The sequence below is a fragment of the Sturnira hondurensis genome, unplaced genomic scaffold, assembly GCF_014824575.4.
Source record: "Sturnira hondurensis isolate 20B ecotype Veracruz unplaced genomic scaffold, ASM1482457v3 Scaffold0018728, whole genome shotgun sequence".
NCBI lineage: Eukaryota > Metazoa > Chordata > Mammalia > Chiroptera > Phyllostomidae > Sturnira > Sturnira hondurensis.
In genome coordinates, this window is record NW_028091359.1 from 16,725,689 (window position 1) to 16,752,150 (window position 26,462).

Sequence of the window (26,462 nt, forward strand, 5' to 3'; positions counted from 1 at the left end):
CAGAGTATTGTCGAGAAAGCGTATGAAATCGACGTACATGAAGAGGGGAGTTGTGGCCACCTCCCACCTCCTCTAGTTCTTCGCTCCTCCCCTCTGCCTGACTCGATTTTTTTCTGACACAAAATCACCCTTATTGATAAGCCACGTCACAATCTCGGGGCATCAATTTCCACAAATGTTATTTGAAGTAGTTGGGCCTGACAAATTCTGCTCTAACGTTCTAGAACTTTGCTTCGCTCTCCCTGAGTCAATCTAACTATATCTATTACAGGCTGCAGTGTTACTGCCTCCTGGGACTGCAGTTCTTTTCTCTGAAGTTGCTCCAGATGAGAAACGCTCAGCTCAGGACCAGACGCGAGTATCAGTCGGTTTATCCGCTTCGGCGGATAAACACGTCTCAAAAAAACTACAACCCCCAAGAAGCTCTACGGTCTTACCAGGCCCTTCTTACCAAGGGAGGCGTGGCGCATGCTTAGTCCCTCTCCCGAGGCGATTAAACTTAACTACTACTCCCGGCGGGCGCCGCGCTACAGAGCACCCAATCAGCTTTAAGTAAAAAAGCATCGCGAGTCTTCGGTGAGCCTTAGTTCTACAAGCCCGTTGGAACGGGTCTTGGAAACCCTTTTCACGAAGATGGCGCCCAAAGCGAAGAAGGAAGGTGTGTGTTGGGGCTTGGGGGAAACGTGGCTGGTTGGACTCGGACCCCTAGAGAGTGAACGAACGGAAAGGACAGTGACTAACCTAAGACTTAGGTGTCAGCTCCGGAGCTGCTGCTCCCGTTTCGGCCAGGCTGCGGTGCGCGTGGGCCCAACCGCATGCGCTGGGCTCCGGCTGAAGGGTGAGGGGAGGGAAGCTGACAGTCAGATAGTGAGGACTTGGGAACTACACACATCCACAGATCACAGCTCCATGTTTCCAGATTTGTATGAAATCCGTTCCCTAGACTTCACTTTTTTCCTTTATTTTTTTAACTTCTCATTTTCATTACAGACGGCTATGTAATCTCCCAGGATGGCTGTGCGATAGTCTGTATAAAACTACTCGCATGCATCCTGGCAAGTATCAAGCGTTTGAGCATTGCTAGTTACTTTTTTCTGTGTTGGATACCTGGAGTTACTCCAAGTGCGCCCCATTACCGTGCATATGATGGAAAATGTTTAATCTGAGACTTGTGATGTCTTCAAAGGAACCACTGATGCACATGTGGCCTGGGGCGCCCACTACCGGTCTTCGGGCCAGAAGTGATCGATTTCTGAAACCCGCTTCCACATTTTCTTTTCTCAGCTCCTGCGCCTCCCAAAGCCGAAGCCAAGGCAAAGGCTTTGAAGGCAAAGAAAGCAGTGCTAAAAGGCGTCCACAGCCACAAAAAGAAGAAGATCCGCACGTCACCCACCTTCAGGAGGCCTAAGACACTGCGGCTCCGAAGGCAGCCTAAATATCCTCGGAAGAGCGCCCCCAGGAGAAACAAGTCAGTACTGCCCTGTACTCTTCCTCCTCTGCCCCCCTCCCCTTTATAAGAGAAAGTTTAGGAAGTAATAGAGGTAAGAGAAGTGAGCCAGGTGGCTGTGTAGGCTACCAGACTTAGAGCTTGGCTTCTCAAAAACATGTAGTACTTCTCGTGTTTTTAAGTGGGATTGTGAGGAGATTGTTAATGCCTTATTTATGAACAAGAAGAGACTTTTCACTATTGGCAGGAATTGTTTAAAACAATCCATAGTTAGTGCCAGGGTTAATTAATTGTTAGGTTAATTATCACTTTATATGTTAGGGTCCACCTTCTTAGAAGTACGAAGTAAGACTTAGATGTTCTCTGTTGTAGGGCTTCAGGTTTAGTTCATTCCTCATAGCACCTTTTGCTGCAGGGAGTAGTTGTTGAAGGTGGCAACGTGGCGTGATCTGGGTTGATAAAGGAGATTTATTCATCTGTACTGGACAGTGAAGGCCTGCAACATTGTATGGAAACTGCCTTCTCATTCACTCTCAGATTTTTACACTTGGTAATGGTTAGTGGGAAATTGCACAAAAGGTTGGGATATGTCAGTATTTTTGGTGTCGTGCTTCTGTTAATAACTGATCTTAGGAACCACACATTAGACACAAGCTACGGTAGCAGAATAGAGTGGGTTGTGTTCCTCTGTGGAGGAAAGCAAGCACTTGACAATCTTTTTACCCCTTTTGGACTTAGCATTTAGTGTAATAAGAGATTGAGACCTGACTTCCAACTTCAAAATGAGAAGGTAGTGTCCGTGTGGATAGAGTGTTTCTTCTCTGAATTTCAGGGGGGAAACTGTTGTAGTTGTGTTCAAGTCACTGTAAGTTTAACTTGAGCTATAAATAAAAAGTTGTTCTCAAGAATTGATGGTCCAGGCAAAAAACTGTACTTGAACAACAATTTGGGGGGGGGGGTAAAAAAAAAAAGAATTGATGGTCTTCAAGCTACCAAAATGGGTGGAAATAGCCTCATAGTGAAGCAGCAACATTCTTGGGAACTCTAGCCTGGATTTCAGGATGTTGCAGTCTGGCTTTGTGCTCTTCAGTTTTAACTTCTCAAGTCTCAATTTTATCCACAAATTCTCCCTTCAGAAATGTTGAAGTCAAGGATTTAAAAAAAAAAAAAAAAACTCCCTGGCTGGCATGGCTCAGTGGATTGACCACCATCCTGTGACCCAGGGGATCATTGGCCCAATTCCTAGTAGGGACACATCCCTGGGTTGTGGGCCAGGTCTCCAGCAGGGGGCATATTAGAGGCAACCACGTGTTGATGTTTCTGTCTCTCTCCCTCCCTTCCTCTCTAAAGATTAATAAAATCTTAAAACAATAAAAAGCGATTTTTTTTCTTAAGAGAAAGAAATGGTGAGGTCAAATAAAGAATGAGGGGTTCGGGACTCAAGATGATTCTTTAATTACTTAAAGGATGAAAGCCCTTCAAGTGAAATAGAGTGCATATGGTTCTCCAGGTCCCTAGGTTTCAGGTTGCAGATGATGACACTGTTTGGCGACCAAAGTCTGACAAAAATGATTGCTACTCATTGTCTGATGCACCTGGGCTTCAAAAGTGGTCCCATCCTTTCTTTTACTGGGCTCAGGCCAGGTGACCCCATTTTACCTCCCCCAGGCTTGACCACTATGCCATCATCAAGTTCCCCCTGACTACTGAGTCAGCCATGAAGAAGATAGAAGACAACAATACACTTGTGTTCATTGTGGATGTCAAGGCCAACAAGCACCAGATCAAACAGGCTGTGAAGAAGCTCTATGACATTGATGTAGCCAAGGTCAACACGCTGATCAGGTGAGTGGGGCTCCAAGGGCTGAGGAGGATACTGGGGCCTCAAGTTAGGAAACCTGGATGGCATGAAATTCCTTAAAATTCCTTGATGCTGCTTCTTGGGTCAGAGTAGGTTTCAGAGTGTGCAAGCCTTGAGAAATGAGCAGCCCCTGCTGTAATTACAGTCCATTGTGTGGACTACAGACTTTTGAGGCATCATCAGCTCTCCTGCCTCTAGGATTTGATTTATGGCACAGGTGGCAAATAAGGCCCACGGGCTGAATGTCTCCCTCCACCTTGTTTCTACTGGGCGGCAGCACCGAGCTCTCACTTAACTGTTATGGAGTAGTTATGTTTATACAGTCCTAAAATACATTCGGCCCTTTGAAGGCAACTGCAAGGCTGATGTGGGCCCTGGTGAAAATTAGTTTGACACTGTTATTTGTGGGGTTGGTGCTCATTTTCTTGATTCCTACCCCTAGACAGCCCCTCGAATAAGAGAAAATGATGTCTGCATTATCCTGTGGTGTTTCCCAAAAAGGCATTGGCTTTGTTTGTAGCCTAGTGGCTTCTTAACCTTCCTGTGCCAATGACAGGAAAATATAACTGTTTGGAAAAGACTATATGAACAAAGGAACCCCTGATGCACCAGAAGACTCGGGGTGGGGGGGGCACTACGGGCAGCAGGGACTAAGGCTGCCTTCTCCACCCTAGGCCTGATGGGGAGAAGAAGGCATATGTTCGACTGGCTCCAGACTATGATGCTTTGGATGTTGCCAACAAAGTAAGCCTCCTTGGTCATGAAACTCCTTAACCAGCCACCCCCTGGGTGCAAATGATGTGTCTGTTTGCGACCAAAGTCTGATGTTTGCTGATTAGCTTTAACTGACTGACTGCACCCCTCTCCTTAATAGGCCTTACCCTGTGCCCACATTATGCTTTTTTAACCATGAAATTCCGACTTAATCTTTACATTTCAACTTCAGTAACAAAGCTTCCTTTTGTTTTTCAGATTGGGATCATCTAAACTGAGTCCAGCTGGCTAATTCTAAATATAAAAATTTCATACTATATGCTTCTTTATGTTGATTTCTGGTTGGGCTGGGAGGGCACCATACTGTAGTATATACATACTAAACAGTAGTTTGTGTAAGACTCCTGGCCCACTTACCCTATTGGAACATGCAGTGCCCTCATTTCACCATACCAGTTATAATCCTAGTGGCAAGAGTTCAGATTTTTGTGATCCAGACTTGGGGTAGTCGTCCTAGGACAACTAGAATTTGCCTCTGTCATAGGATTAAGTGAATAAGCAAGCAGTTTTATCAGAACCCCTTTTATCCCTGGAAGAAGAGGCTTTGTATGAAACCAATACCTGGAGTTCATTAGCATCCATTTCGGGGCAGTGTGGGCTGGGTAGCACCTTGTCCCCACACCCATCTACCATGTCCAACCGGTCTGTCTGCTTTCCTCAGCCTTGCCCAAGAAATGACAAGGACTTCAGAGGAGTGTTTTCAGTAGTGGATGCAGGCTTGAAAGGTGGAGAACCCGGATGCCCCAGCTTTGAGTCTTGAGTCTTGACCTCAGTTTATGAGTGAGGCTGTTCTTGGCTGTTTGCTGTCCTTGCCACAAGTTGCAGGCTCTGTGCCTCTCACTCTGTTAAGAACTTGTCTTTGTGTTGTGGGCTAGGCACACGTTCAGGGCAAAAGTCCGAGCGGAGGAGGCGGGAAAAGTAGATGAGGATCATGATGTCCAGCATGAGCAGGATACCCAGAAGGAAGGTGCCTTGGGTTCCCTGTCCCACATATTGCAGGAAGAAATAGGTGAGGTAGGCTTGGGGGGCCAGCCGGAAGAGAAAATACATGATCAAGTTGACATACTTGTTGATCCGGTACAGGAGGAGATTCTGGGCATTGTTGATCTTCATCATCATGCGAATGGTGAGGAAAATGTTGCTGACCTCTACCAGTAGTGTTATGACACCCCCACCTACAAAACTGCTCCGAAAGATGCCTGAAAAGAAGGCACCCATGGCCTAGAGGGCAAAGGTGAGAACAGGTTAGGTAATAAATACCAAGGCTTTCCTGGAAGTTGGGAGTTTCAGGACTATCAGATTAAGGCCTGGCTGTTGTGGCTCAGTGGATCCAGCACCAGCTTGCAAACTCATGGGTCAATAGTCAGGGTGCATGCCTGGGTTTCAGTGGGGGCATATATAAGAAGCAACCAATGCGTGTTTCCCTCCCTGCCCCTCCCCTGTCTCAAAGCATTGAAAAAGAAAAAAGGCCCCGGCTGGTGTGGCTCAGTGGATTGAGCACGGGCCTGGGGCCTGCAAACCAAAGGATTGTGGTTCAATTTCCGGTTGGGGCACATGCCTGGGTTTCGGGCCAGTTCCCAGAGGGGGACCCATGAGAGGTAACCATACATTGATATTTCTCTCCTTCCCTTCCTCTCTAAAAATGAGTAAATAAAATATTTTTAAGAAAGAAAAAAGGCTATTAGATTGAGACTGGAAAATCTTACCGTTTGCTTTCTTCTGGCATATAGTTTATAGTGAGTTAAACGCAATTAAATTTTGATCCCTGTATAGTTAACTGCGGTCAGTACTAGGTGAGGTTATGAAACGCTGGTCTTACATAGTGAACCAAGGGCCCAGATTAGCATCTGGAGATGAAAGATGTAGGACACCGTGTGAATGGACTTAAGAGGGTGGAGAGCAAAGTTGACAGCGCCAGGCCTATACCACACCCCACCTTACCATGACATGATGGACCAGGTATTCCCAAGAAGCTCGAGCCTGACGACTAACCACGATGTCCACGGTGTCGTGGATGAAATAACCTAGTAGAGGGATGGGTGAAGAGGTCATGAAGAGGATTGAACAAGAACCTCCTCCCCTGTTCCTCTACCTACTTAATGCTTACTGGGCAAGACTTACCTGCGGAGAAGCAAACGAGCAGATAGCCAGAAAGCGACCATGCCGTCTCAATCTCTACTAGCAGTTCTGGGGTCTGCCAAACACTGAAAGGGAGGGGAGAGAGTAGGCAGGCGTTCATCTCCCCATTCCCAAAGGCCTTCCAGCTCCCCGATTATCCTTGCCAGCCCAGGAGGAGTCTAAGCTCACTATATTAACTGGGAAGCGAGTAGGGGCTTGGCTGAAACCCAGGTGTCTTCCCTTTCCCAGGTGAGATCCCCTTCTCCTGGGGCCGCAGCCGCTCAGGATTGAATAGCCTTCCAGATAGGGAATCATGTGAGACTGCATGGCCTCAGCCCGCCCGTGAGTGATGGGGAGAGTAATGCGGGATTCCCTGGCCACCTTCATTGCCCCGGTTCTTCACTCACCACAGCAAAGCCCAGATCCCTGACACAATGGAATGGGCGAAGGAGACGAGTAGGTTGTGCCAGCGCCAGGTGCGCAGGGGGTCGGCGCGCACGTGAGCGGGCAAAGGTAGGCGACTGAGCGCGCGCCGGAGTGCTCGGAAGGTCAGCGTGGCGCCCAGGAGCAGCAGCAGGGCGGGGTGCAGCAGTAGGGGCATGCTGGCCCTCCCTGCCGTCCTTCTGTCCCCCTTCTAGCCGGCCTCCTCGGACTATCCGGCAAANCGCCCGTGAGTGATGGGGAGAGTAATGCGGGATTCCCTGGCCACCTTCATTGCCCCGGTTCTTCACTCACCACAGCAAAGCCCAGATCCCTGACACAATGGAATGGGCGAAGGAGACGAGTAGGTTGTGCCAGCGCCAGGTGCGCAGGGGGTCGGCGCGCACGTGAGCGGGCAAAGGTAGGCGACTGAGCGCGCGCCGGAGTGCCCGGAAGGTCAGCGTGGCGCCCAGGAGCAGCAGCAGGGCGGGGTGCAGCAGTAGGGGCATGCTGGCCCTCCCTGCCGTCCTTCTGTCCCCCTTCTAGCCGGCCTCCTCGGACTGTCCGGCAAATGGAGTTCCCTCTCGGTTCAGTCCACTCCGGACGCCTCTCCCGCCGGCCTCCAGCTTCACACAGTTTCTCCACGGAGCCCTCTAGGCCCCTACGCTCCTCCTGTCCCCTCCCAGCGGGCCTCTGCCCCCGCCCCTGGCCGTCCGGGCCCCCGCCCCGCCCCGCCCCGCCTCCTTGCCCCCGCCCCTCCGGCGCCTCTGCTGAACAGAGGGCACTATCCCCATTTCCCAGGGGCTTGGGACGGGGGTAGGTTCCTCGTCCTGCCTCTCTCCCGTGGACTTCGGGGGCTATCCTGGGCAGCCGCCACAGAGGTATCCCCCGCTGGCGCCTCCCAATTGCCGACTCGCTTTCTGCTTCATTATCCGGCGTCCTCACTTTCTCCCGCCACCGGCTCCCCAGTCTGAGTGGGTATTGTGAGCACTCACTCCACCCTCAACTCCACGACTTTTAAGCCCGGGATTTGGGGATGGGTCGGAGTCCCGCCTTGGTCTACAATCTCTGCTCAGTCCCTGTTCTTTCACTAGATCACTAGCTTTTTCAGGCTAGAGACGGACGTGTTTACCTGCCTCTACAACGCCCTGCTTAGAGTCGGTGCCTAGAAACTATTGATTAACCCATCACCACCCCTCTTCCCAGACCGCTTTTGGGCTCCTGGGGCCAAGCGACTGTACCAATCTGCCTTCAGACAGTGCCAGCTCTCTTCTCCCGGCTCCCTGGAGGCCGGAGCGGAGAAGACAGCTGATTTTGCTATCTCCCGGCTCCCTGGAGGCCGGAGCGGGGAAGACAGCTGATTTTGCTGGGGTGACCCTCACTCTTCAGGCCAGTGGCCTGGAGCACTTGCAGTTTATGGCCACTAGGTGTCAGTCTGTACTCACCATGGCGTGGGATTAACAACACCCCCACCCGGCCCCACCTCCAAAGAAATGAGGTGGTACTTTAAGGGGAGAGTTAGCCAGCCAGACTCTAGGGAACAGAGGAGCCGCTAAAAGCCGCTAACAGTCGGGAGTAGGGGGAGAGAAAGGGGAGGTAGGCGAGGCTAGGAAAGTTGTAGGGTCGTAGTTGGGGGCGAGGGAAGACGTGCTGCGAGAGGGAGGAAAAGCCAGAAACCTGAGGCGGCAGAGTCCCGGGGGCCGAGAGGTTTGGGTGTTTGCTTTGCTTCGCTTCTTCCAAGGTTACACATTAACCCCTGTGGGGCTCCTGGGTCAACCAAGTCCCTCTTGGTTTCTAGGTGAGAGCATGAGTGTCCCAGGTGAGCAGCTTTCTCCCTTTGTGCTTGCTTCCGCTCCCCTGGGCAGCTTTGTCTGCCGGCTAACACCGGCCTGAGCCCGCAAGGGGCCCTCCTGGGGCTCTTCTAGTGGTCATTCCACGTGGGCAGGTTTGGGCACCCTTTTAAGGGATGTGATGGGAGCAGAAGATAAACACCCCATTCCTCATTCACTCATAAATAGGGACGCTATCCCTTAGCTAATCACCATCCTCTTGCTCCTTAAATTAGTTTTTATTGACTTAACGCAGAGCAGGAGGTTCCAGGAAGACACCTGTAATTAAGCTCACTTCTGGTCAAGACCCTAAACAATCGTACTAACTTCTGGACAGAAACTTAGAACGTATGGGCCGAGCGGTTGTCTTTCCTCTTCTCCCTGACGCTGTAAGATAGTGGTCCACTTCACTCCCATCTTCCCTTATGGAGGTTCTCCCTAGCTGAGCGTTGAAGGCAGGTTATCCTGTGGCAGCACTGTGTCTGTGCAGCTGGGGGCTGAGAGTGCTGACAAGCGTGCTGTTCCCTAGTCGGGGCAGCCTGGAAACCGTGTCGCATCCTCCGTAGGTGAATCAACTTACAGAGGTCGGGGTTTCGCTAGTCCCTCCCTAGGCAAACACGAAACTAACTGGCTCCCTGCCCCATAGACCGAGAGCAACGCACTCGATTTAATTTTGGTAGAGTTAGTCGTTTGTGTGCCAGTGAGAATTTGCTCTTTTCGAAACAGTCATTAGTAGGCAAAGATGGGGGCAGAAAGAGGTTGGTGCTTATTTCTCACCCTCACTTGACCTGCGCAGGGCACCCCTCGCTTTAGGAAGCTCTGCAAGGGGCGGATGAGGTCACGAATGTGGGGGAGGTATAGTGCAGGCCATTGCGAAGCGCGCCAAGAAATTGCATGTCGCCCCGTTCTCCCTTGGACCCTGGAAAAGCAACCCCACTGATCCGGGTTGTAGAAACGTTGAAAAATCGCAGAGCGATGCGAAGCTTAAGCCGACACCTAATTCCATTTGCAGCTCCCAGCAATTACATTGCAGTGCGGGGGGCGTGGCTCTAGAGTGGGCGGGTTCGCGCACGCGCTGGATCTAGGTGTGGGGGGGGTCCCGGAAATGTGACTGAGAAATAAGATGGAGAAGTACGAGCGGATTCGAGTGGTGGGGAGAGGTGCCTTCGGGTGAGCCAGGGCTCTGGGGGAGGAAATTACTCAGGGAGAGGGAGAGTAAACCCCAACTCTGTCCGCGAAATCGCTGCCCGGTTAGTCCCGCCCCGAGGCTTGAGCGCCCACTTTGGGTAGCCCCGCCCAAGCTTCCGGTCCAGGTCGGGACTGCGAGACTGAACTTCTAAGGAGGTCACGCCTTCGGCAAGCCTTTGCGCCCCCGCAGAGTTCTGGTGTTAAATGAAGGACTCATTCATTCAACAAATATTGAGGCTTTCGGCGCTGGGAATACAGTTAAGAACAGGCGTGATCTTTCCCCCCTCAGCTTACAGACTATACGGAAAATGTACAATAAACAAGACTTTGTGAAAGCAGTTATTAACAAGCTGCGAGGACAGGACATAATACCAGAGAAGTATTTTTAGGGGGGGTGATCAAGGAAATTTCTCTGAGAGGTGAAGTTTTAAGCCAAGGCTTGAGGTATGAGTACCTGTTTGACGGTGAAGGCAGAGCTTTTCAGGTCTTCACATGGGAAGAAATTCAAAGTACTCAAGGAACTAAGAAAAAAGTCTGGTGTAGTTGGAATGTAGTGTGCAAGATAAAGAATGCTATAAAATGTGGGGACGGAGCCAGAATCTAGCCTTAGGCTTAGTAGGTAAGAGGTGTTAGATTTATTTGCAGTGTAAAGGGAAGAGGTTTACCAGAGGATATGTTCTTGATATGATTTGCTTTTTTTTTTCCCTACCCTCTTCTACTTACCCCCACCCTACATGAAACTCTATCTTTTGATTTGCATTTTGAAAAGATCACTCTGGCTGCTGTGTGGAATTTAGATTTGAGGGTGACATTTTGAAGGCTAGCACAGTGTTTTAGGCAAGAAATGATGGTTTTGCGAAGAGCTGTACCAAAGGACACAGGAAATGGATGGGTTCACAATATTTTGGAGGTAGAGACAGGATTTACTGATGTGTTAGTGTGAAATGGCGGAAGGATTCTGGCATGATTTTCAGGTGTCTGGCTTTAATAACTGGGGAATGGTGGTGATATTTGATGACGTGGAATAGACTGAAGAAGAAGAAGTTTTGGGGATAGGAATCAAGAGTTTTATTTTGAATTTGATAAAATTTAAGATGCTTGTGAGACATTCAGGTAGAGATGCAAAGTAGATAGTTGGATATGTGAGTAGGGCTCGAGGAGAGGTCAGAGCTAGAAATACAAAGTTGGTATTTAGATGATCATCTTATATCTTATAGTCCATTCATTCAGCAGATACCGGGCTCCTACTATGTGCTGAGATATGTACTAGATTATGCACTGGGGATGTCATGGTGAACAAGAAAGAGCAAGAACCCTGCTTTTAAAAAGAAAACGATTGTGCCCTGGCTGGTGTGACTCAGTGGATTGAGCGCGGGCTGCGAACTAAAGGGTCGCTGGTTCAATTCCTAGTCATGGCACATGCCTGGGTTGCAAGCCAGGTCCCCAGTGGCAGCCACGGGAGAGGCAACCACACACTCTTGTTTCTCTCCCTCCCTTCCTCTCTCTCTAAAAATAAATAAATATTTTTAAAATAAAATAAAAAATTGTATTTATTTATTTTTAGGGAGGGGAAGGGAGGGAGAAACAGATAGAAACACAGATCGTTTGTCTCTCGTGTGTGCCCCAGTGGGGGACAACCCCACAACCCAGGCATGTGCCCCAACACAGACTTGAACTGGCACCCTTTTGCCTTGTGGGAGGACGCCTAACCAACCGAACCACACTGGTCAGGGCAAGAACCATACGTTTGTGAACAACGACCATAGACTTGAAAGAAAAATAATATGAATGGCTTCTACTCACTGAGCATTTTTCATGTGCCAGGCACTGTGCTAAAGGCCTTACATGTATTTTCTCATTTGATCTCCTCAACAACCCTATGAGGTCAATTCTGTTTTCCAGATGATGATGTCACAGAATCTAAGACCAGATAATTAGTAGGAGGAAGAGCCAGGATTTGAACCCAGACAGTTAACTTCAGTGTCTGTGGAAACTTAAAGAGATGAAGACTAACTTTGCCATATTGGGCCTGTGGTGAAACTGAGTCTCATGTAAGCTAACTGACTTGCCCAAGGTCTCAGTTTGTGGTTAGTGCCCCCCATTCCTAAACTCAGTGTTCTGTGCACTCAGATGCCCTTAGTCACTAGCCAGTCAACAGGTCTTCCCAGCCTGATGCAAGGCCAGAGGCTGACCAGTACCCACTGCTGTACTGTGTCCTCAGGATTGTGCACCTGTGCCTGCGCAAGGCGGACCAGAAGCTGGTGATCATCAAGCAGATCCCAGTGGAGCAGATGACCAAGGAAGAGCGGCAGGCAGCCCAAAATGAGTGTCAGGTCCTCAAGCTGCTCAACCACCCCAATGTCATTGAGTACTACGAGAACTTCCTGGAGGACAAGGCCCTCATGATTGCCATGGAATACGCACCAGGTGGGCCGGCCTCCTTGTACTAGCCTGGCTCTCAGGGCCTCTCACCTCTGGGACAGACAGACATAGATTAGCCAGCTTCCCTCCTTGGAATGGGCCTGGCTGAGGGTCAGAGGTAAAGAATTCTGACCCCAGTCGTGTGATGCTGGGAGGCCCTTGCCTTGTCTGGGTATTTAGTTTCATAAAAGGAAAGTCCCAGGCGTGGAAGAGATTGGATCTTGACCAGTCCCTGTGGCTGCAGGTGGCACCCTGGCGGAGTTCATCCAAAAGCGCTGTAACTCCCTGCTGGAGGAGGAGACCATCATGCACTTCTTTGTGCAGATCCTGCTTGCACTGCATCACGTGCACACTCACCTCATCTTACACCGGGACCTCAAGACCCAAAACATCCTTCTTGACAAACATCGCATGATTGTCAAGATTGGTGATTTTGGCATCTCCAAGATCCTTAGCAGCAAAAGCAAAGCCTACACGGTGCCTGGGCATGGAGGGGACCTCAAGGGTGCTGGAGGTTTTGAGGGCCAAGGCTCACTCTGTAACCCTATCTCCCACCCCAAGATTTCGGCTCCTTAACCCCTGGCTGGGTTGTCTGTCAGGAGGAAGCACTTTGGCCTGCATGGGGGTGAAGCTCTCTCCAAGTGGCCCTGTGGGCAGAGCTCTTGGTCTTCCCTCCCTGGGTTGTAATTTTAGCTTCCTTCCTGCAGGTGGTGGGCACGCCATGCTACATCTCCCCTGAACTGTGTGAGGGCAAGCCCTACAACCAGAAGAGCGACATCTGGGCCCTGGGCTGCGTTCTCTATGAGCTGGCCAGCCTCAAGAGGGCCTTTGAGGCTGCGGTGAGTAAGCAACCCCAAGGGGACAGCCTGGAAATCTCTATCTCTCTCCCTCTGAAGTCCCAGGCTCCAACTGCTTCTGTGATTCTTCTGTGTCTGAGTCACATCTCCCTCATCAGACTGGTGGATTACACCAGGGCAGGGCTGTGGCTTTCTTCAGACTATAGATTCCTGAGGGTAGGGCTTGGGCCCCCCCTTTAAACTGAGGGCTCCTGCCTTGGCCAAGTGGCTCAGGTGGTTGGACCATCATCCCGTACACCAAAAGGTTTCAGGTTTGATCCTAGGGCACATCCCTAGGTTGTGGTTTGATACCTGGTCAGGGTACATACAGGAGGCAGCCAATCCATGCTTCTCTCTCACATGGATGTTTCTCTCTCTCTCTCAAATCAATGAACATATCCTCAGGTGAGGATTAAACTGAGGGCTGCTGAAAGCAGGGCTCCCCCATCAGCTTAGTGACCCTACTAAAGTCAAGACTTAACTTTTCCCAGCAATTTGGGGTTTTCCAGGACATAGCTCTCCTATGAGAGGTTCTTTTTTTTCTTTTTAAAAAGATTTTATTTATTTATCTTTAGAGGGGAAGGGAAGGAGAGCAAAAGAGAAATATCAGTGTATGGTTGCCTCTCTTGTGTCCCCTGCTGGGAACTGGCCTGCAACCCAGGCATGTGCCCTGACTGGGAATCGAACCGCTTTTGTTTGGTTCGTAGGCCCGTGCTCGGTCCACTGAGCTACACCAGCCAGGGCTGCCTATGAGAGGTTCTTGAAAGCAGGGTTTGGGTCCTGTAATCCCCTATCATTTTGGGAGTCCCCTCACCAGACTGAAGGCTCCTGAGCACAGGGCTCTGTCTACCCATCAAATGAGGGGCTGGGGCTGGGGCTGGAGCCACCTACGAGCCTGGCCTGAGGCTCTGGCCGGCCCCCCAACTTGTGCCTTCACAGAATCTGCCAGCACTGGTGCTGAAGATCATGAGTGGCACTTTTGCACCCATCTCTGACCGGTACAGCCCGGAGCTACGCCAGCTCGTCCTGAGCCTGCTCAGCCTGGAGCCGGCGCAGCGGCCACCGCTCAGCCACATCATGGCGCAGCCTCTCTGCATCCGTGCCCTCCTCAACCTCCACACGGACGTGGGCAGTGTCCGCATGCGGAGGCCTGTGCAGGGAGTAGGGGAGGGAGCCCTGGGCAGCAGGGGGCACCCAGTGGGAACACAGAAGACTGGGGCATAGGGGCCCTCAGGACAAGTCCTCCATTCCTGTATCTGGGAATACCAGGGAGGGTTGGTTGGTGTCCTAAGGCCCCCATTTGTCCCACAGGGCAGAGAGGTCCTTGGCCACTGGGCCACCCCTGGCCCCAGGCAGCACAGGGAGCAGGACCACCAGTGCCCGCTGCAGGGGTAAGTTCGGCTGACTTGCTGAGTCCCTGTGGACACCCTTCCGTTCCCGCCAGTGTAATGGGCCTGATGAGCTGCTCCCACAGGCATCCCCCGGGGACCCACACGGCCAGCCATTCCACCACCACTGTCCTCCGTTTACACGTGGGGCGGGGGGCTCAGCGCTCCTCTGCGGCTGCCCATGCTCAACACAGAGGTGGTTCAGGTGGCTGCGGGGCGCACTCAGAAGGCTGGCGTCACACGCTCTGGGCGCCTCATCCTGTGGGAGGTGAGTAGGCTGGGGTGGGCCTAGAGTGTGCTGACGGTGTGCCATAAGAAAGGGGTGCCAGGTTCCATGCCCTCCCCTGCCTCCTCTGCAGGCCCCGCCCCTAGGTGCGGGAGGGGGCGCCCTCCTTCCGGGGGCAGTGGAGCAGCAGCAGCCCCAGTTCATCTCACGTTTCCTGGAGGGCCAGTCAGGTGTGACCATCAAGCACGTGGCCTGTGGGGACCTCTTCACAGCCTGCCTGACTGGTTAGTGGAGTCCAGAGACAACCCTGCGGGGACCCTGCTAGCAGAGGCCTCCCAGAGCAACTTCCCTCCTTGCCTGTCATTTACAAACTGCTCGATTAATAATGCTTCTGTCTACGTGTTACTAAGCACCAGGGGGCTACTCACACTCTTTCACCCTTCATGATAGGCCTGGGGGGTCGTCGAAGTAACCCATTTGACAGATCTGGAATCCAAGGCTCAGAGGCTGAGTCACTTGTCCAACGTCACACACTTGAGAAAGGAGACCCTTGTCCTTATCATTCTTTTAGCCTTAGCCTCCAACTAACTTTTTCTTGCTTCTCCAACCCAAGGTTGGACTGGTCTCTTTGGAGAGACCAGTCTCTAATCTCTCTCCCTTCCCTTTGCTCAACGGCCCGTTCCCAAGACCGAGGTATCATCATGACTTTTGGCAGTGGCAGCAATGGGTGCCTAGGCCATGGCAGCCTCAATGACATCAGCCAGGTGGGTGCTGCATGTACCTTGGGGAGGAGGAAGTGGGGGAGATGGCAAGGAGCCTGTCTGAGAGCTGACACCATGTTGGGGGAGGGGGAATCTTCAGCAACCACAGGTCCCTCCAGCTCCCAGGCTGCACCTGTTCTGGGCAACAGTAGGGGAAGTACAGAAAGACCAGGCTTCCCCCAGTGGTTACAGACGTGGTGGGGGGAGTTAAAGAAACAGGCATCTCATGGAAATTTGCTGCTTCCGATGGGGCCCCTACAGGGGATGCTGTGTCCGGATCCTTTGCCCACAGCTTCCTCTCTTACTCTAGCCCACCATCGTGGAGGCCCTGCTGGGCTATGAGATGGTGCAGGTGGCCTGCGGGGCGTCTCATGTGCTGGCTCTGTCCACTGAGCGGGAATTATTTGCCTGGGGTCGTGGAGATGGTGGTAAGCTCTCCGCCCTGTTCCAGCCTTAGCTCCACCTCACAGCTCCCCCTGGCTGTGCTTTGTTCCCCTTTGCTCCCACCTTCCACCCCGTGGCCTGTTTTCTCCTCCCTCTTTTCTCCAATCCCATTCATTTATCCGCTCGGCAAACCATTGCACACCCACTATGTGCCCACCCTGTGCCGTGTGCTGAAACAAGACGATCAAGATGTCAGTTCCTTCAGGTACTTCTGAGGGAGAGTTCATTCACTTGCAGTTTTCACTGTGGCCCTCTCTGGGCCAGGCATCAGTCTGGGCATTGAAACTAGAGATGACTTAGATGCAGTTCCTGTCCTCTTGGAGGACTCTGATGGGGGAAGAATGACACATCATCATGACAGAGGACAGAGAGCATTAGTGCTCCACCCAAGGTCCAGAGATGTGGGAACTCAAGGAATGGCAAGGGACTCCACCTGGAGGAGAAGTGGTGGCACTTGAGCAGGACCTTAAAGGAGTAGGATTTTGACCACAGGGGCCAAGGATGGGCCTTTCAGGCTGTTACTCCCTCCCCAGGGGTCCTTATCCTGGCATCACCAACCCTGATGCTCAAAGTAGCCCCATCCCGGCTTCCCCTTCCAGGCCGGCTGGGACTAGGCACCAGGGAGTCTCACAGCTGCCCTCAGCAGGTGCCCGTGCCGCCAGGACAGGAGGCCCAGCGGGTTGTGTGTGGCATTGACTCCTCCATGATTCTCACTGTGCCTGGCCAAGTCCTGGCCTGTGGGAGCAACAGGTAAGCAGGTGCCCCAGGATGACCCGACTGTCCCCTCGCCACCCTTGACTGCTAATGTTCCATCTGTCCTTGCCTACCCTCCACCAGGGATTCGAACTCAGAAGGGCTGGGAGTGCTGTTGGTTCAACTCAGGGTGGGATCTGTCCCTTGGTGCATCCACTCCTGCCCAGTAAGTGGAGGTAGAGTCTATACATTGTCATTTGGGCTTGGCTTCTGGCTCTGCCTTCAGATTCAACAAGCTGGGCCTGGACCACCTGGCCCTGGGGGAGGATCCTGGCCCCCACCAACAGGTGGAGGAGGCTCTGAGCTTCACGCCACTAGGTTCTGCACCCCTGGCCCAGGAGCCCCTGCTGAGTGTGGACCTGGGCACTGCTCATTCAGCTGCTGTGACTGGTGAGCAGGAGGGCCTGGACAAGGAGGCAGGAGGGGGGCTCTGCTGGCCTCTTCGGGACCTCAGTTGAGGCACCCCGTTCCTTCCTTACCCCTCTCCTCCCTTACAGCCTCTGGTGACTGCTATACTTTCGGCAGCAATCAGCATGGGCAGTTGGGTGCCAATGCTCGCCGGGTCAGCCGGGCACCTTGTCAAGTTCAAGGCCTCCAGGGCATCAGGATAGCCATGGTGGCCTGTGGGGATGCCTTCACTGTAGCTATTGGAGCAGGTGATTGGTGGACCCAGTGGGAGCAGATAGGGGTATGGGCAGGCCCATGGGCAATGCGAGTGGTATGCTCGGGTCTGCTGAACTCAGCAACCTCGCACTGGGACCAGTACAGCCGTCTGGGAGAACCACTGCTCACTGAGCTGTGTCCTCTAACTGTTTCCTTCTTTGGGGTTTTCTTTGGCAGAAGGTGAAGTATATTCTTGGGGCAAAGGGGCTCGAGGTCGACTGGGAAGGAGGGATGAAGATGCTGGACTCCCTCGTCCAGTGCAGCTGGATGAAACACACCCCTACACAGTGACTTCTGTGTCCTGTTGCCATGGAAACACTCTTCTGGCTGTTCGCCGTGAGTTATAAGTCTTCCCACCTCATCCACACGGGGTTGACCCACCTGGCTCCTGCCCATACTCCCACCCCCAGTGGTCACAGCCCAAATCACTGAAAGCATCTTTAGTCCTCAAATGAATGAAAGCAGAAGCTGTGGGGTAAAACTGTTTCCTGCCTGGGGTGGGCACTTTGGGGCTTCATTAAAGGGCTGCCTTCACTGCTCCCAGGCCCAAATGCATTTTTCTCCTCCTGCCCCTAGTTCAGTTTAGTTTAAACCTCTATTTCTGGTGTGGCAGAGTCTGGGCCCAGTGTGTGGGCGGGGGGCAGGCAGGCGATGCTTGCTGGAGGCTCTGCCCGCAGGGAGCCTGCAGAGGTTGGTTTCTCTTTTGTCCTCTCTAGCCATCACAGATGAGCCCGTCCCCCCATGAGGCAGCTGGATACACCTCTGTACCACCCTACTATTGCTTTTCGGAACATTCTTGAAAAGTACAGGTGCCTGAGGCACGACTGTCCCCACCCATGGCCCTTGGATTGTGTCCAGTGGAGTATAAGAACTAGTGAAGTATCTGAGCTGCTTTTGGCCCTGAATGTATAAAACTCAACCCACCCCATCCCCCTAACACTTCTGTTTTTCCTCCTCACCTCTTCTTAAGTCAGGGCCCCCAGGGCCCAGCATGCCCAGAGTTGGAAGCCAGACCTAACCTTTGGAAACAGGGTGGTCTTCAGAGCCTTGGCAGAAAAAGGCTGGAGATGGATGTGGCTCTGCCCAGACCCTGCCCCTAGCCCTGGTAGAAAATGCGTCCCTGACACCCATGGGGACTGCAGCTCAGTGCTTTGGAGCAGGATGGGCAGAGCCTGCCTGGACTGGCCATTCCAGTGGCCTAGCCTGCGCATTGCCTGGGGCCAGGAGGTCCTAGGGAGCTTACGTCAACTACATGTCACCTGGCATCCTTGCTGAAGGTTGCCCCTCAACCCTTGCCATTCCTCCAAAACAGGTTGGCGGGGGAAGGGTAACTGGCTGGAGCAGGCCAGTTTCCAGATGCCTGGGAAGTAGTGCCAATAAAAACATCAGCTGCCTGCCTAGAGTGTGGTCTCTTCAGGAACGGGAGTGGCTGCCCAACACCCTAGAGTTGGGCTGGGTCCCCCATCTCAACTGCAGGGCCATGGTCAAGGAAAGAATGTGGGCGCAGCCTAAGGCTGGGGCCAAGTTTGCTCTGGCCCAGCGCCCAGCCCTGCCTCCCCTCCCCAGCTGAGCTCCCCAGATCTGGTTGCCAGGCTTCGGCTGCCTAGCACCTGGAAGCTGGAGTCCTGGGCTCCTGGGCGACACGTGGCCCCCGAGAGCGAGAGTGCGAGTGAGCTGTACACCCGAGAGAAGTGAACCTTTGTGGTGCGGCCTGGCGGGTCCCCTGGGGCCCCCCTGCCCCACTCCTTCGCAGCTCTGGGAAGAAGCGGAGCCACGATCTCCCTTCCCAAGGGGAAAGAGGAGCCCCTGCGTCGGGGACGGAGCAAGCCCGGCCAAGTGCCGACCTCGAACTGCGTCCTCACGGGTGGGAGGGAGGCGCGGCTGTCACTGGCGCTAGGACCCAGCGGGCGCGGCTCCGCCCCCTCTTCCGGCCTGCGGCGGGCGGGCGGGCTGAGCGGCCGGCCGTGGCCAACATTCGGTGCCGCCCGGAGCCGGGAGTGCGGCCCGAGCGAGGCGCGGGCTGTGGGGCCGCCGCGTGCCCGGCCCCTGCTCGCCCATGCCCGCTGGCTCGCCATGCCCGGCTTCGACTACAAGTTCCTGGAGAAGCCCAAGCGGCGACTGCTGTGCCCGCTGTGCGGGAAGCCTATGCGCGAGCCCGTGCAGGTTTCTACCTGCGGCCACCGCTTCTGCGACACCTGCCTGCAGGAGTTTCTCAGGTGCGGGAAGGGGGTAACGGGGATGGCAGGTTGGGGGGGGCGGGGGGAGGGACACTGCATGGGGAGGGGCCCAGGCCGGAGGTACACTGGGCCTTTGTCTGCACCTGGCCCCTGACCTCAGGGGCTCCCACCGTGACTTCACGGGGTGGCGGTGACGTCAGGCTCCGAAGGAAAATCCCGAACACGACTAGACTAATCTGTAGGGTTCCGGGTGCCATCAGCTCCCGCGCCCGGACCGAAGAATTCAATGCCTCTCTGCGGATTGGTGGTGGGAAAAAACGCCCTTCCTGACTGGTAGCCGGCCCTTCCCCCTCACCTGGGAGCCACAGCAGCCTCATCCTTGAACTTTGAGTCCTTCTGGGAAGAGGAAGACAAAACCCTCCCTCCAGCATTGCACCTTAAACCTCCGGCATTTTCACCCATTTAACTAATCTCTTTCAATTCTTCCAACATGACAAGAATGGCAGCTATTGTTCTCCCATTTCACAGAAAGATTCTAACAAAGGCTATGACTTGCCTATGGTCACACAGTTTCTTAAAGGCTTATCTGGGATTTAAGTCCCAGCTGTGTGTGGTCACACAATAGAGGGAGGACTGAAGAGGAAGCTTTTGGGTGTCCCTTCTGATCCCTTGGGGGTCTTGAGTGCCTTGGGTGGTCTATAGATGTTAGGGACCCAGGTACCTCCTGGGGCTCTTGGCATCCGTTGGGTTCTGTTCTGGGTGCCCTGTGGTCTTGAATCTCCTGCCCACGCTTGTAGCTGCTCAGGCCAGGTGTGGGGAGGTTGTGTCCCAAGATCACCAGGGAAGCCTGGGCCAGCCACTGCCATGTGTCAGGAGGCTGTTTGCCGAAGGGTGTGGGCTGGGAGAGCATCTATGGGGCTCCTGCCTTTACTGCACCCTCCCTTCCTCCCTCCCTCCTTCCTTCCTTCCTTCCCTCCCTCCCTCCGGCTGCCTCCGCTGTCCTCTGCAGTTCCTAGGCTGGCGGAAATCTCAGCAGGCCCTTTGTTTTCTGTTCCCCGAAGCCTGGGCCGGCTCCTGCCCTCACATATGCTCCTGCACACGCTGCTGTGCTGCCCCCTCCTCCTTTTCCCTCACCCTCCTTCCTCCCTCCCTCCCTCCTGTGTACACACATACTCCCCTACAACACACAGCCCCATTGTCTTCTCCAGTGCCCTTCCCCAGCCCTCTGGTTTCCAGATGAGGCCAGCTGAGCACCCCCCCAATGTAGCTGACCCACCCCCACTGCCTCAGGGAAGGATCCAGGAGGGGGCTGCCAGGCCCCCCTGCACTGCTTCTGCCCCTCCTTCCCCCGGAAATCCCCTCTTCCTCTCCCACAGCCCCCTACCCCCATCCTGTCTTCTCCCCTGGGCCTGGGCCTCCACTGCACAGCCTGGAGCAGTCTCTGCCCCTGCCTCCCCCTTTCCCCTAGTGCCTGAGTGTTGCTGCTGAGGCCACTGGAGGGAGGAGGGAAGAGGTGGTTGGACGGGCTCTGCCCCTCACCATTGCACGATACTGTACGAGGAAGGGTGTCCACAGCACTGGCAGGGAACTTTGTCCTGGTGGGGCCCCCAGCTGCCCAGGCTAATCTGCCCGCAGCCTGGGGACTTGCCTCAGTCCCCTCCTTGTCTCCAAAACCTGTGGTCAGCACATTCCTGAAGCAATCAAGCAGACCCCCCTCCCCCACAGCCTACCCCTGTTAACCCACTCCTGCCAGGTTGGTCTCCTGGGCGTGGGCACACCTCATCAGTGCCTGGGCATGTATTGTTCTCTGCATCGTTGGCATGACCAATGGTAGTAGTGGGGTCCACGAGAGGAGGTAGGTGCCAGAAGTCCTTTGGGCATCTGGGGCATGAACTGCCCAGGTCCTGCCAAGTACCATTACTGACAGTGCCACCGTGTGGCCTCTGCTTCTGCCCCGTTCCTGCCTGCTTCCCACATAACTGACTCAGAAACGCCATGCCTGAGGGCCTCCAGTCCTGCTGGGTAAGCCCTTGTTCTGCCTAGGCCATGGCAGGCATGTTTGACTTGTCCTGGCCAGGGTCAGCAAGGCTGTGTAGGCAGAAGGAGGCATGCCAGCAGGTTCCTTGAGTGCTAACTGCCTGGTGGAGAGGCAGGGCAGCGGGCTTCAGATGCATGCTGTGCAGAGTGTTGGCTGTGCTTGCCTTGACAGTTTGCCGTGCCCTAGCCTCTCTTCTGGGTGCTGTATGGTATAGCAGAACCTGTCTGAGCTGTGGAATCAGGCACATCCAGGTGCTGCTTCAGCTGTAGCATCAGCGTTCATCTGCAAAATAGGGATATTCAGCCCCTTCTCAGAGACAGGTGGTGAGGACTGGATGGGAGTGTAGTAAACACAGTGCCTTGAAGTGAGCCTTTCCTCCTCCTTGCTTTAGGTGACACACCTTCATAAGAAGGCGGGAAAGGATGGGGTGAGGTGGCCTCTAGCTGACCTTTGCCCAGGGTTCTTGGCTGGGCACTTTCACAGGGGTTGGGAAGCCCTGGCACTTAATCTCAGCCCATCCCTGTTCACCCTGCTTGCCCCCCACTCCCACCCCATCAGCTTTTCATCCAGCCAATGAAAACTAACCTGGGAGGAGGGGATGGCTGGGCTGCCTGTTCTTTCCCAGTCCAGCTGCCATCCTGGGGGGAGGGGTGCCAGCTGCCACCTGTTGGCCAAATGCTGTCTGAGGCAGCTGTCTTTGCTGCCACTGGGCCCAGAACTCCCCTCCCCAGGACAAGAGCTGGGATCATCTGGGGTCCTGGGGAAGCCAGTACCCTCAGGATTCCCCTTGCCCTCTCAGGTGGGGCTGGCTAGGAACCGGTCTGGTGAGGGAAGGAGGCAGCCCTGGCTGAGGGGGTGGAGCCTGAGGTTCTCCCTTCCCAGTTAGTGTGGGGAGCCTTGACCCTGTCCCCTCCCCTTTCACAGTGAAGGCGTCTTCAAATGCCCCGAGGACCAGCTTCCTCTGGACTATGCCAAGGTGAGTCCACTGAACCAGGCAGAGGCCCAGGTACATGCTCTTGCCCTTGGTGGAGGGTGAGCTACTGGCAGCCAGTAGGCTCAGGGCCAATGTCAACCTAGTGTTTCTGAATCATGCGCCCCCGACAAAAGTGGCCTGTTCCCTCCCACCAAGCCAGTTTGCAAATGAGGCCCATATTTGCCCTGGAGGACAGGCACTATGCCCAGCTGTGGGGGTGCAGAGGTGCTCTGTGCCCACAAGAAGTGCTCCCCTCCCCTCCAGGTGGCAGGCCAGACCCGTGGCTGGGGGCCAGGACCCTTCTACCAAAGGGAAGGAAGCAGGGAGTTTGGAGGCTTCCTGAGACTGAGCAGGCTGATTGGCTGCCACTCCAAAGGGAGTATCATGTGCAGACATATTGGGGACCCCAGGATCCAGAATGGAGCAGATACTGTTTGCTGTGCCCTTTATCCCTGGGCACGGAGGGGAACGTAGCCCAGAAGAGGCCTTATTGGCTCCAAGGTAGAGCTAGCTTCTCTGGTGGTGGAGGAGGAAGTGGGGAGTGTAGCAGGCTCTGACCCCGCCAATTTCTCCCACCGCCATGCCCAGATCTACCCGGACCCAGAGCTGGAGGTACAGGTACTGAGCCTGCCTATTCGCTGCATCCACAGTGAGGAGGGCTGCCGCTGGAGTGGGCCACTGCGCCACCTGCAGGTAAGGCTCTGATGAGGGTGGGGACTGCCCTTCACTTGGCAGGCACTAACCACAGCCTTTCCCACCAGGGTCACCTGAATACCTGCAGCTTCAATGTGGTCCCCTGCCCCAATCGCTGCCCCACAAAGCTGAGCCGCCGAGACCTGCCTGCACACTTGCAGCACGACTGCCCCAAGCGGCGCCTCAAGTGCGAGTTTTGTGGCTGTGACTTCAGTGGGGAGGCCTTCGAGGTGGGTGGGGCTTGGCTGAGCGTAAAGGAAGACTGGGGCACCTGGTGGCCCAGGGATCCCTTGACTCAGCCCCTCTGGCTTTTCCACAGAGTCACGAGGGTGTGTGTCCCCAAGAGAGTGTGTACTGTGAGAACAAGTGTGGTGCCCGCATGATGCGACGGCTACTAGGCCAGCATGCCACCTCTGAGTGTCCCAAGCGCACCCAGCCTTGCACATACTGTACCAAGGAGTTCGTCTTCGACACCATCCAGGTGAAGCCCTTACTGAACTGGGCTGTGGGGTAGGTAGCAGGGAGTCCGGCTACTACTGACCACTGTCTCCACGGCCCTAGAGCCACCAGTACCAGTGCCCAAGGTTGCCTGTGCCCTGCCCCAACCAGTGTGGTGTGGGAACCGTGGCTCGGGAGGATCTGCCAGGCCATCTGAAGGACAGCTGTAGCACTGCCCTAGTGCTGTGTCCATTCAAAGACTCCGGCTGCAAGCACAGGGTAAGATGCCCCTCCTCCTTCCTGTCAGCCTCCTTCTTGGTCCTTGAAGCCTCAGGCACGTACAAAGGGGCCTGAGCCCTTGGCGGTCCCTGCTCTGCAGCTATGAACCTTTCAGTCCTTCCCCTTGCTGCCAGCCTCCTTCTCACTGAGAACTGGATACCTGCCACCCTGTGTACCCACTCCTCCCCTCTGCTCTGGGTCTGCCCCTACTGATAACCCTTCTCCTTTGCCCCATGGCCTGGGGCTTTGCCAACAGTGCCCGAAGCTGGCAATGGCGAGACATGTGGAGGAGAGCGTGAAGCCCCATCTGGCCATGATGTGTGCCCTGGTGAACCGGCAGCGGCAGGAGCTGCAGGAGCTGCGCAGAGAGCTGGAGGAGCTGTCCGTGGGGAGTGACGGCGTGCTCATCTGGAAGATTGGCAGTTACGGGCGACGGCTGCAGGAAGCCAAAGCCAAGCCCAACCTCGAGTGCTTTAGCCCGGCCTTCTACACACATAAGTATGGCTACAAGCTGCAGGTGTCTGCATTCCTCAATGGCAATGGCAGTGGTGAGGGCACACATCTCTCGCTCTACATTCGTGTGCTGCCAGGTGCCTTTGACAATCTCCTTGAGTGGCCCTTTGCCCGCCGTGTCACCTTCTCCTTGCTGGATCAGAGTGACCCTGGGTTGGCTAAGCCACAGCATGTCACTGAGACCTTTCACCCTGACCCAAACTGGAAGAATTTCCAAAAACCAGGCACTTGGCGGGGCTCCCTGGATGAGAGTTCTCTGGGCTTTGGTTACCCCAAGTTCATCTCCCACCAGGATATCCGCAAGCGAAACTATGTGCGGGATGATGCAGTCTTCATCCGTGCCTCGGTTGAATTACCCCGGAAGATCCTCAGCTGAGCACACACAGGGCTCCAGGAGAAAGGGGGGTGGGGCACGACCTCTGTCAGGCACTGGCTGAGCCTGGAGAAGCGGGCAGGATCCTCTTTAGGCTGTTTCTGCAAGCCTAGGTTCTGTTACCCTCTCCCTCCTCCCTCTTCCTTACCACCCTCAGGTGCCTCCTATTGGTGCTTCAGCCCTGGCCCCTGTGGCAAGCAGGTCTTGGGGTTGTCAAGGGCTTGGAAACAAGTGATCCTAGGGCCTGTCTCCTCTCCTGGGCAGGGCAAACATGCCTTGGTGCCAGCCACACTCTACCTGGACTGAGATGCCTGCTGGTGCTATGTCCCAAGAGCCATAGGGGAAAGGAGGAGTTGGGTAGCTACAACAATCTGTCTTGAGACCTGATTTCTCTTGCCCTTTCCCCAGCTGTACCTTCTCTGGTTATTTATTTACTTAGTGCCAGGAGGGCGCAGCAGGGGAGGCCTGATTTTTAATAAATCCTGAATTGTATTTATTAATTTGGTTCCAGTCTGACTTATCTGTGTTGGTTAGGGTCCCGGAAGGCTGGGCCCAATGGTGAAAGCAAAGGACCAGTCCGAGATAGGCTGCAGCCACTCTGGCGCCAGGATCCAGCTGCCCTGCTGGGTTGCCCTCTGGTGGACGACAGGGGAAGTGCACGGGGCTTTGTGTGGATGAGATGCCTGCGCTGTCCTCTGGCGGTTAAAGGGCGAAGGCGCAGGTTCTGAACATTACAAAGTTGGAATCCCAGAGACGAAGTCTTTCTTGGTCTAGTGATAATAGCTACCACTTATTTAGTACTTTCATGTGGCAGACACTGCTAAGCACTCTACCTTTGTTATTTCATTTAATGCAACAGTCAAGTTAAATAGCTTTTATCACAATAGAAGAGCCTACCTTAGTAGGCCGTAGTGAAGACTTAATCAGACAAATCATGTTTCTGGCACAAAATAAGTGCTCGATGAATGTTAACCTGACTCCAAAGTCCAGCCCACATCCAGAGGCTGAGCTGAGCAAAGGGGCCTTCAAGGTGTACAAGGCAATTGTATTTTCTCATTTGTACTCACTGTTTTCCTATTAAGCCTCAGTGGGTGCCTGTGATTATTCACACTTGCCTGATGAAGAAAGAACAGGAGTGAGTTGATTTCAGTGGTCTTTAAACTGGTTTGGGGCAGGGCCTGGGTTGTTTAAACTCCAGCAATCCTTAGAAGTATAGCCCCTTTTAATTTTGCCAATAGTTGGATTTTAGTTTGGACCTTTGCTGTGCTTCCTTTTTGACAGATGACCTAGCTATATGTGGGTCATCTTTGTTCTCACTGGTAAAATTAGAGTAATCCTGCTCACCTAGACTTGTTGTAAGGATGAGCCAATCAATATAAAGCACTTTAATCTTGGCTGGCCCTGAGAAGCCCTATAATGGAAACATCTAGTGGAGGGAAGGTTCGAGGGCTGTAGTTCTTTCTTGCCTTCACCACACAGAGCTCAGGTGAAAGGAGCCCTTCTCAGAAAGTGACAGGAAAGGACAGTCTGTCACAGCCAGCCTTGGAAACCAGCTTAGCCTTCAAAAGTCAAATTCACTGATCTAGGGAGTGACTGGGGGCCCTGAGTGCCTTTCTGATAAAGACAGACCCTTCACCAGCTAAACCATCTTGGTACAGGGATGCCTAGAAGCTGGTGGGGATAACTATGGGCTCTAGCAGAAGAAATGCCTTCACTTAAGCGCTTGCTTCAGGCAGTAGGTGGAACCATCTTTCCAGCAGAACGTGCCTCCCACGCCTGTGTGCAACACAAGGGGACTGCAGTCAACTGGACACCCAGGCCTGCCCACCCCCCGCCCCAAGCTGTTGCA

General features: G+C 53.9%; 4 protein-coding genes, 2 long non-coding RNA genes and 4 other non-coding genes across 13 annotated transcripts; 7 read left to right on the top strand and 3 right to left on the bottom strand.

Moving 5' to 3' along the window:
- The first annotated feature begins 553 nt into the window (after positions 1-553).
- RPL23A (ribosomal protein L23a) lies at positions 554-4,341 on the top strand. Its single transcript, XM_037069838.1, has 5 exons — positions 554-658; positions 1,285-1,468; positions 3,116-3,292; positions 3,983-4,052; positions 4,281-4,341. Exons 1-5 carry the CDS (start codon positions 634-636, stop codon positions 4,293-4,295), a joined length of 471 nt encoding a protein of 156 aa, XP_036925733.1. The 5' UTR covers positions 554-633; the 3' UTR covers positions 4,296-4,341.
- On the top strand, positions 1,138-1,201 carry LOC119003852 (small nucleolar RNA SNORD42). Its single transcript, XR_005070054.1, has one exon. It is a non-coding gene; the product is annotated as a small nucleolar RNA SNORD42 (small nucleolar RNA).
- LOC119003857 (small nucleolar RNA Z17) lies at positions 2,973-3,043 on the top strand. Its single transcript, XR_005070058.1, has one exon. It is a non-coding gene; the product is annotated as a small nucleolar RNA Z17 (small nucleolar RNA).
- Positions 3,852-3,917, top strand: LOC119003853 (small nucleolar RNA SNORD42). Its single transcript, XR_005070055.1, has one exon. It is a non-coding gene; the product is annotated as a small nucleolar RNA SNORD42 (small nucleolar RNA).
- On the top strand, positions 4,097-4,168 carry LOC119003858 (small nucleolar RNA Z17). The gene has a single exon (XR_005070059.1). It is a non-coding gene; the product is annotated as a small nucleolar RNA Z17 (small nucleolar RNA).
- Positions 4,342-4,588: 247 nt separating the features above from the next.
- TLCD1 (TLC domain containing 1) lies at positions 4,589-7,286 on the bottom strand. 2 transcript variants are annotated; one of them, XM_037069836.1, is made up of 5 exons: positions 7,172-7,286; positions 6,608-6,843; positions 6,204-6,286; positions 6,024-6,106; positions 4,589-5,303 (listed from the first exon to the last, which is right to left on the bottom strand). In XM_037069836.1, the coding sequence occupies exons 2-5, from the start codon at positions 6,799-6,801 to the stop codon at positions 4,920-4,922; spliced, it is 744 nt and encodes a 247-aa protein (XP_036925731.1). In that variant the 5' UTR covers positions 6,802-6,843; positions 7,172-7,286; the 3' UTR covers positions 4,589-4,919. The 2 variants fall into 2 exon arrangements, with proteins under 2 accessions (XP_036925731.1, XP_036925732.1); XM_037069837.1 differs by lacking the exon at positions 6,608-6,843 and having other exon boundaries at positions 6,936-7,286.
- A 928-nt stretch (positions 7,287-8,214) lies between these two features.
- On the top strand, positions 8,215-18,523 carry NEK8 (NIMA related kinase 8). Of its 3 annotated transcripts, none has more exons than XM_037069822.1 (15): positions 8,215-8,439; positions 11,859-12,064; positions 12,303-12,535; positions 12,766-12,897; positions 13,834-14,042; positions 14,206-14,285; positions 14,369-14,550; positions 14,642-14,792; positions 15,196-15,272; positions 15,580-15,697; positions 16,313-16,463; positions 16,693-16,856; positions 16,964-17,122; positions 17,307-17,465; positions 17,846-18,523. In XM_037069822.1, the coding sequence occupies exons 2-15, from the start codon at positions 11,929-11,931 to the stop codon at positions 17,872-17,874; spliced, it is 1,980 nt and encodes a 659-aa protein (XP_036925717.1). In that variant the 5' UTR covers positions 8,215-8,439; positions 11,859-11,928; the 3' UTR covers positions 17,875-18,523. The 3 variants fall into 3 exon arrangements, with proteins under 3 accessions (XP_036925717.1, XP_036925716.1, XP_036925715.1); XM_037069821.1 differs by lacking the exon at positions 8,215-8,439 and adding an exon at positions 9,488-9,619; XM_037069820.1 differs by lacking the exon at positions 8,215-8,439 and adding an exon at positions 9,651-9,894.
- LOC119003471 (uncharacterized) lies at positions 12,974-20,020 on the bottom strand. Its single transcript, XR_005069970.1, has 3 exons — positions 19,941-20,020; positions 15,738-15,745; positions 12,974-12,984 (listed from the first exon to the last, which is right to left on the bottom strand). It is a non-coding gene; the product is annotated as an uncharacterized LOC119003471 (long non-coding RNA).
- TRAF4 (TNF receptor associated factor 4) lies at positions 19,030-25,113 on the top strand. The gene is made up of 7 exons (XM_037069828.1): positions 19,030-19,345; positions 22,269-22,320; positions 22,906-23,010; positions 23,079-23,240; positions 23,330-23,491; positions 23,572-23,727; positions 23,984-25,113. Exons 1-7 carry the CDS (start codon positions 19,203-19,205, stop codon positions 24,614-24,616), a joined length of 1,413 nt encoding a protein of 470 aa, XP_036925723.1. The 5' UTR covers positions 19,030-19,202; the 3' UTR covers positions 24,617-25,113.
- Positions 20,635-25,448, bottom strand: LOC119003470 (uncharacterized). The gene is made up of 3 exons (XR_005069969.1): positions 25,369-25,448; positions 23,510-23,513; positions 20,635-20,645 (listed from the first exon to the last, which is right to left on the bottom strand). It is a non-coding gene; the product is annotated as an uncharacterized LOC119003470 (long non-coding RNA).
- Positions 25,449-26,462: the final 1,014 nt, after the last annotated feature.

Coding starts and splice junctions, on each gene's coding strand:
- TRAF4 (XM_037069828.1), top strand. CDS start 19,203: ATGCCCGGCTTCGACTACAAGTTCCTGGAGAAGCCCAAGCGGCGACTG. Junction 19,346..22,268: donor TGCCTGCAGGAGTTTCTCAG/GTGCGGGAAGGG, acceptor CCCCTTTCACAG/TGAAGGCGTCTTCAAATGCC. Junction 23,011..23,078: donor GGCCACTGCGCCACCTGCAG/GTAAGGCTCTGA, acceptor CTTTCCCACCAG/GGTCACCTGAATACCTGCAG.
- TLCD1 (XM_037069836.1), bottom strand. CDS start 6,801: ATGCCCCTACTGCTGCACCCCGCCCTGCTGCTGCTCCTGGGCGCCACG. Junction 6,287..6,607: donor GGGATCTGGGCTTTGCTGTG/GTGAGTGAAGAA, acceptor CCTCCCTTTCAG/TGTTTGGCAGACCCCAGAAC. Junction 5,304..6,023: donor ACCTGGTCCATCATGTCATG/GTAAGGTGGGGT, acceptor TTTGCCCTCTAG/GCCATGGGTGCCTTCTTTTC.
- NEK8 (XM_037069820.1), top strand. CDS start 9,842: ATGAAGGACTCATTCATTCAACAAATATTGAGGCTTTCGGCGCTGGGA. Junction 12,065..12,302: donor TGCCATGGAATACGCACCAG/GTGGGCCGGCCT, acceptor CTGTGGCTGCAG/GTGGCACCCTGGCGGAGTTC. Junction 16,857..16,963: donor TCATTCAGCTGCTGTGACTG/GTGAGCAGGAGG, acceptor CCTCCCTTACAG/CCTCTGGTGACTGCTATACT.
- RPL23A (XM_037069838.1), top strand. CDS start 634: ATGGCGCCCAAAGCGAAGAAGGAAG. Junction 659..1,284: donor GCCCAAAGCGAAGAAGGAAG/GTGTGTGTTGGG, acceptor TTCTTTTCTCAG/CTCCTGCGCCTCCCAAAGCC. Junction 1,469..3,115: donor AGCGCCCCCAGGAGAAACAA/GTCAGTACTGCC, acceptor TACCTCCCCCAG/GCTTGACCACTATGCCATCA.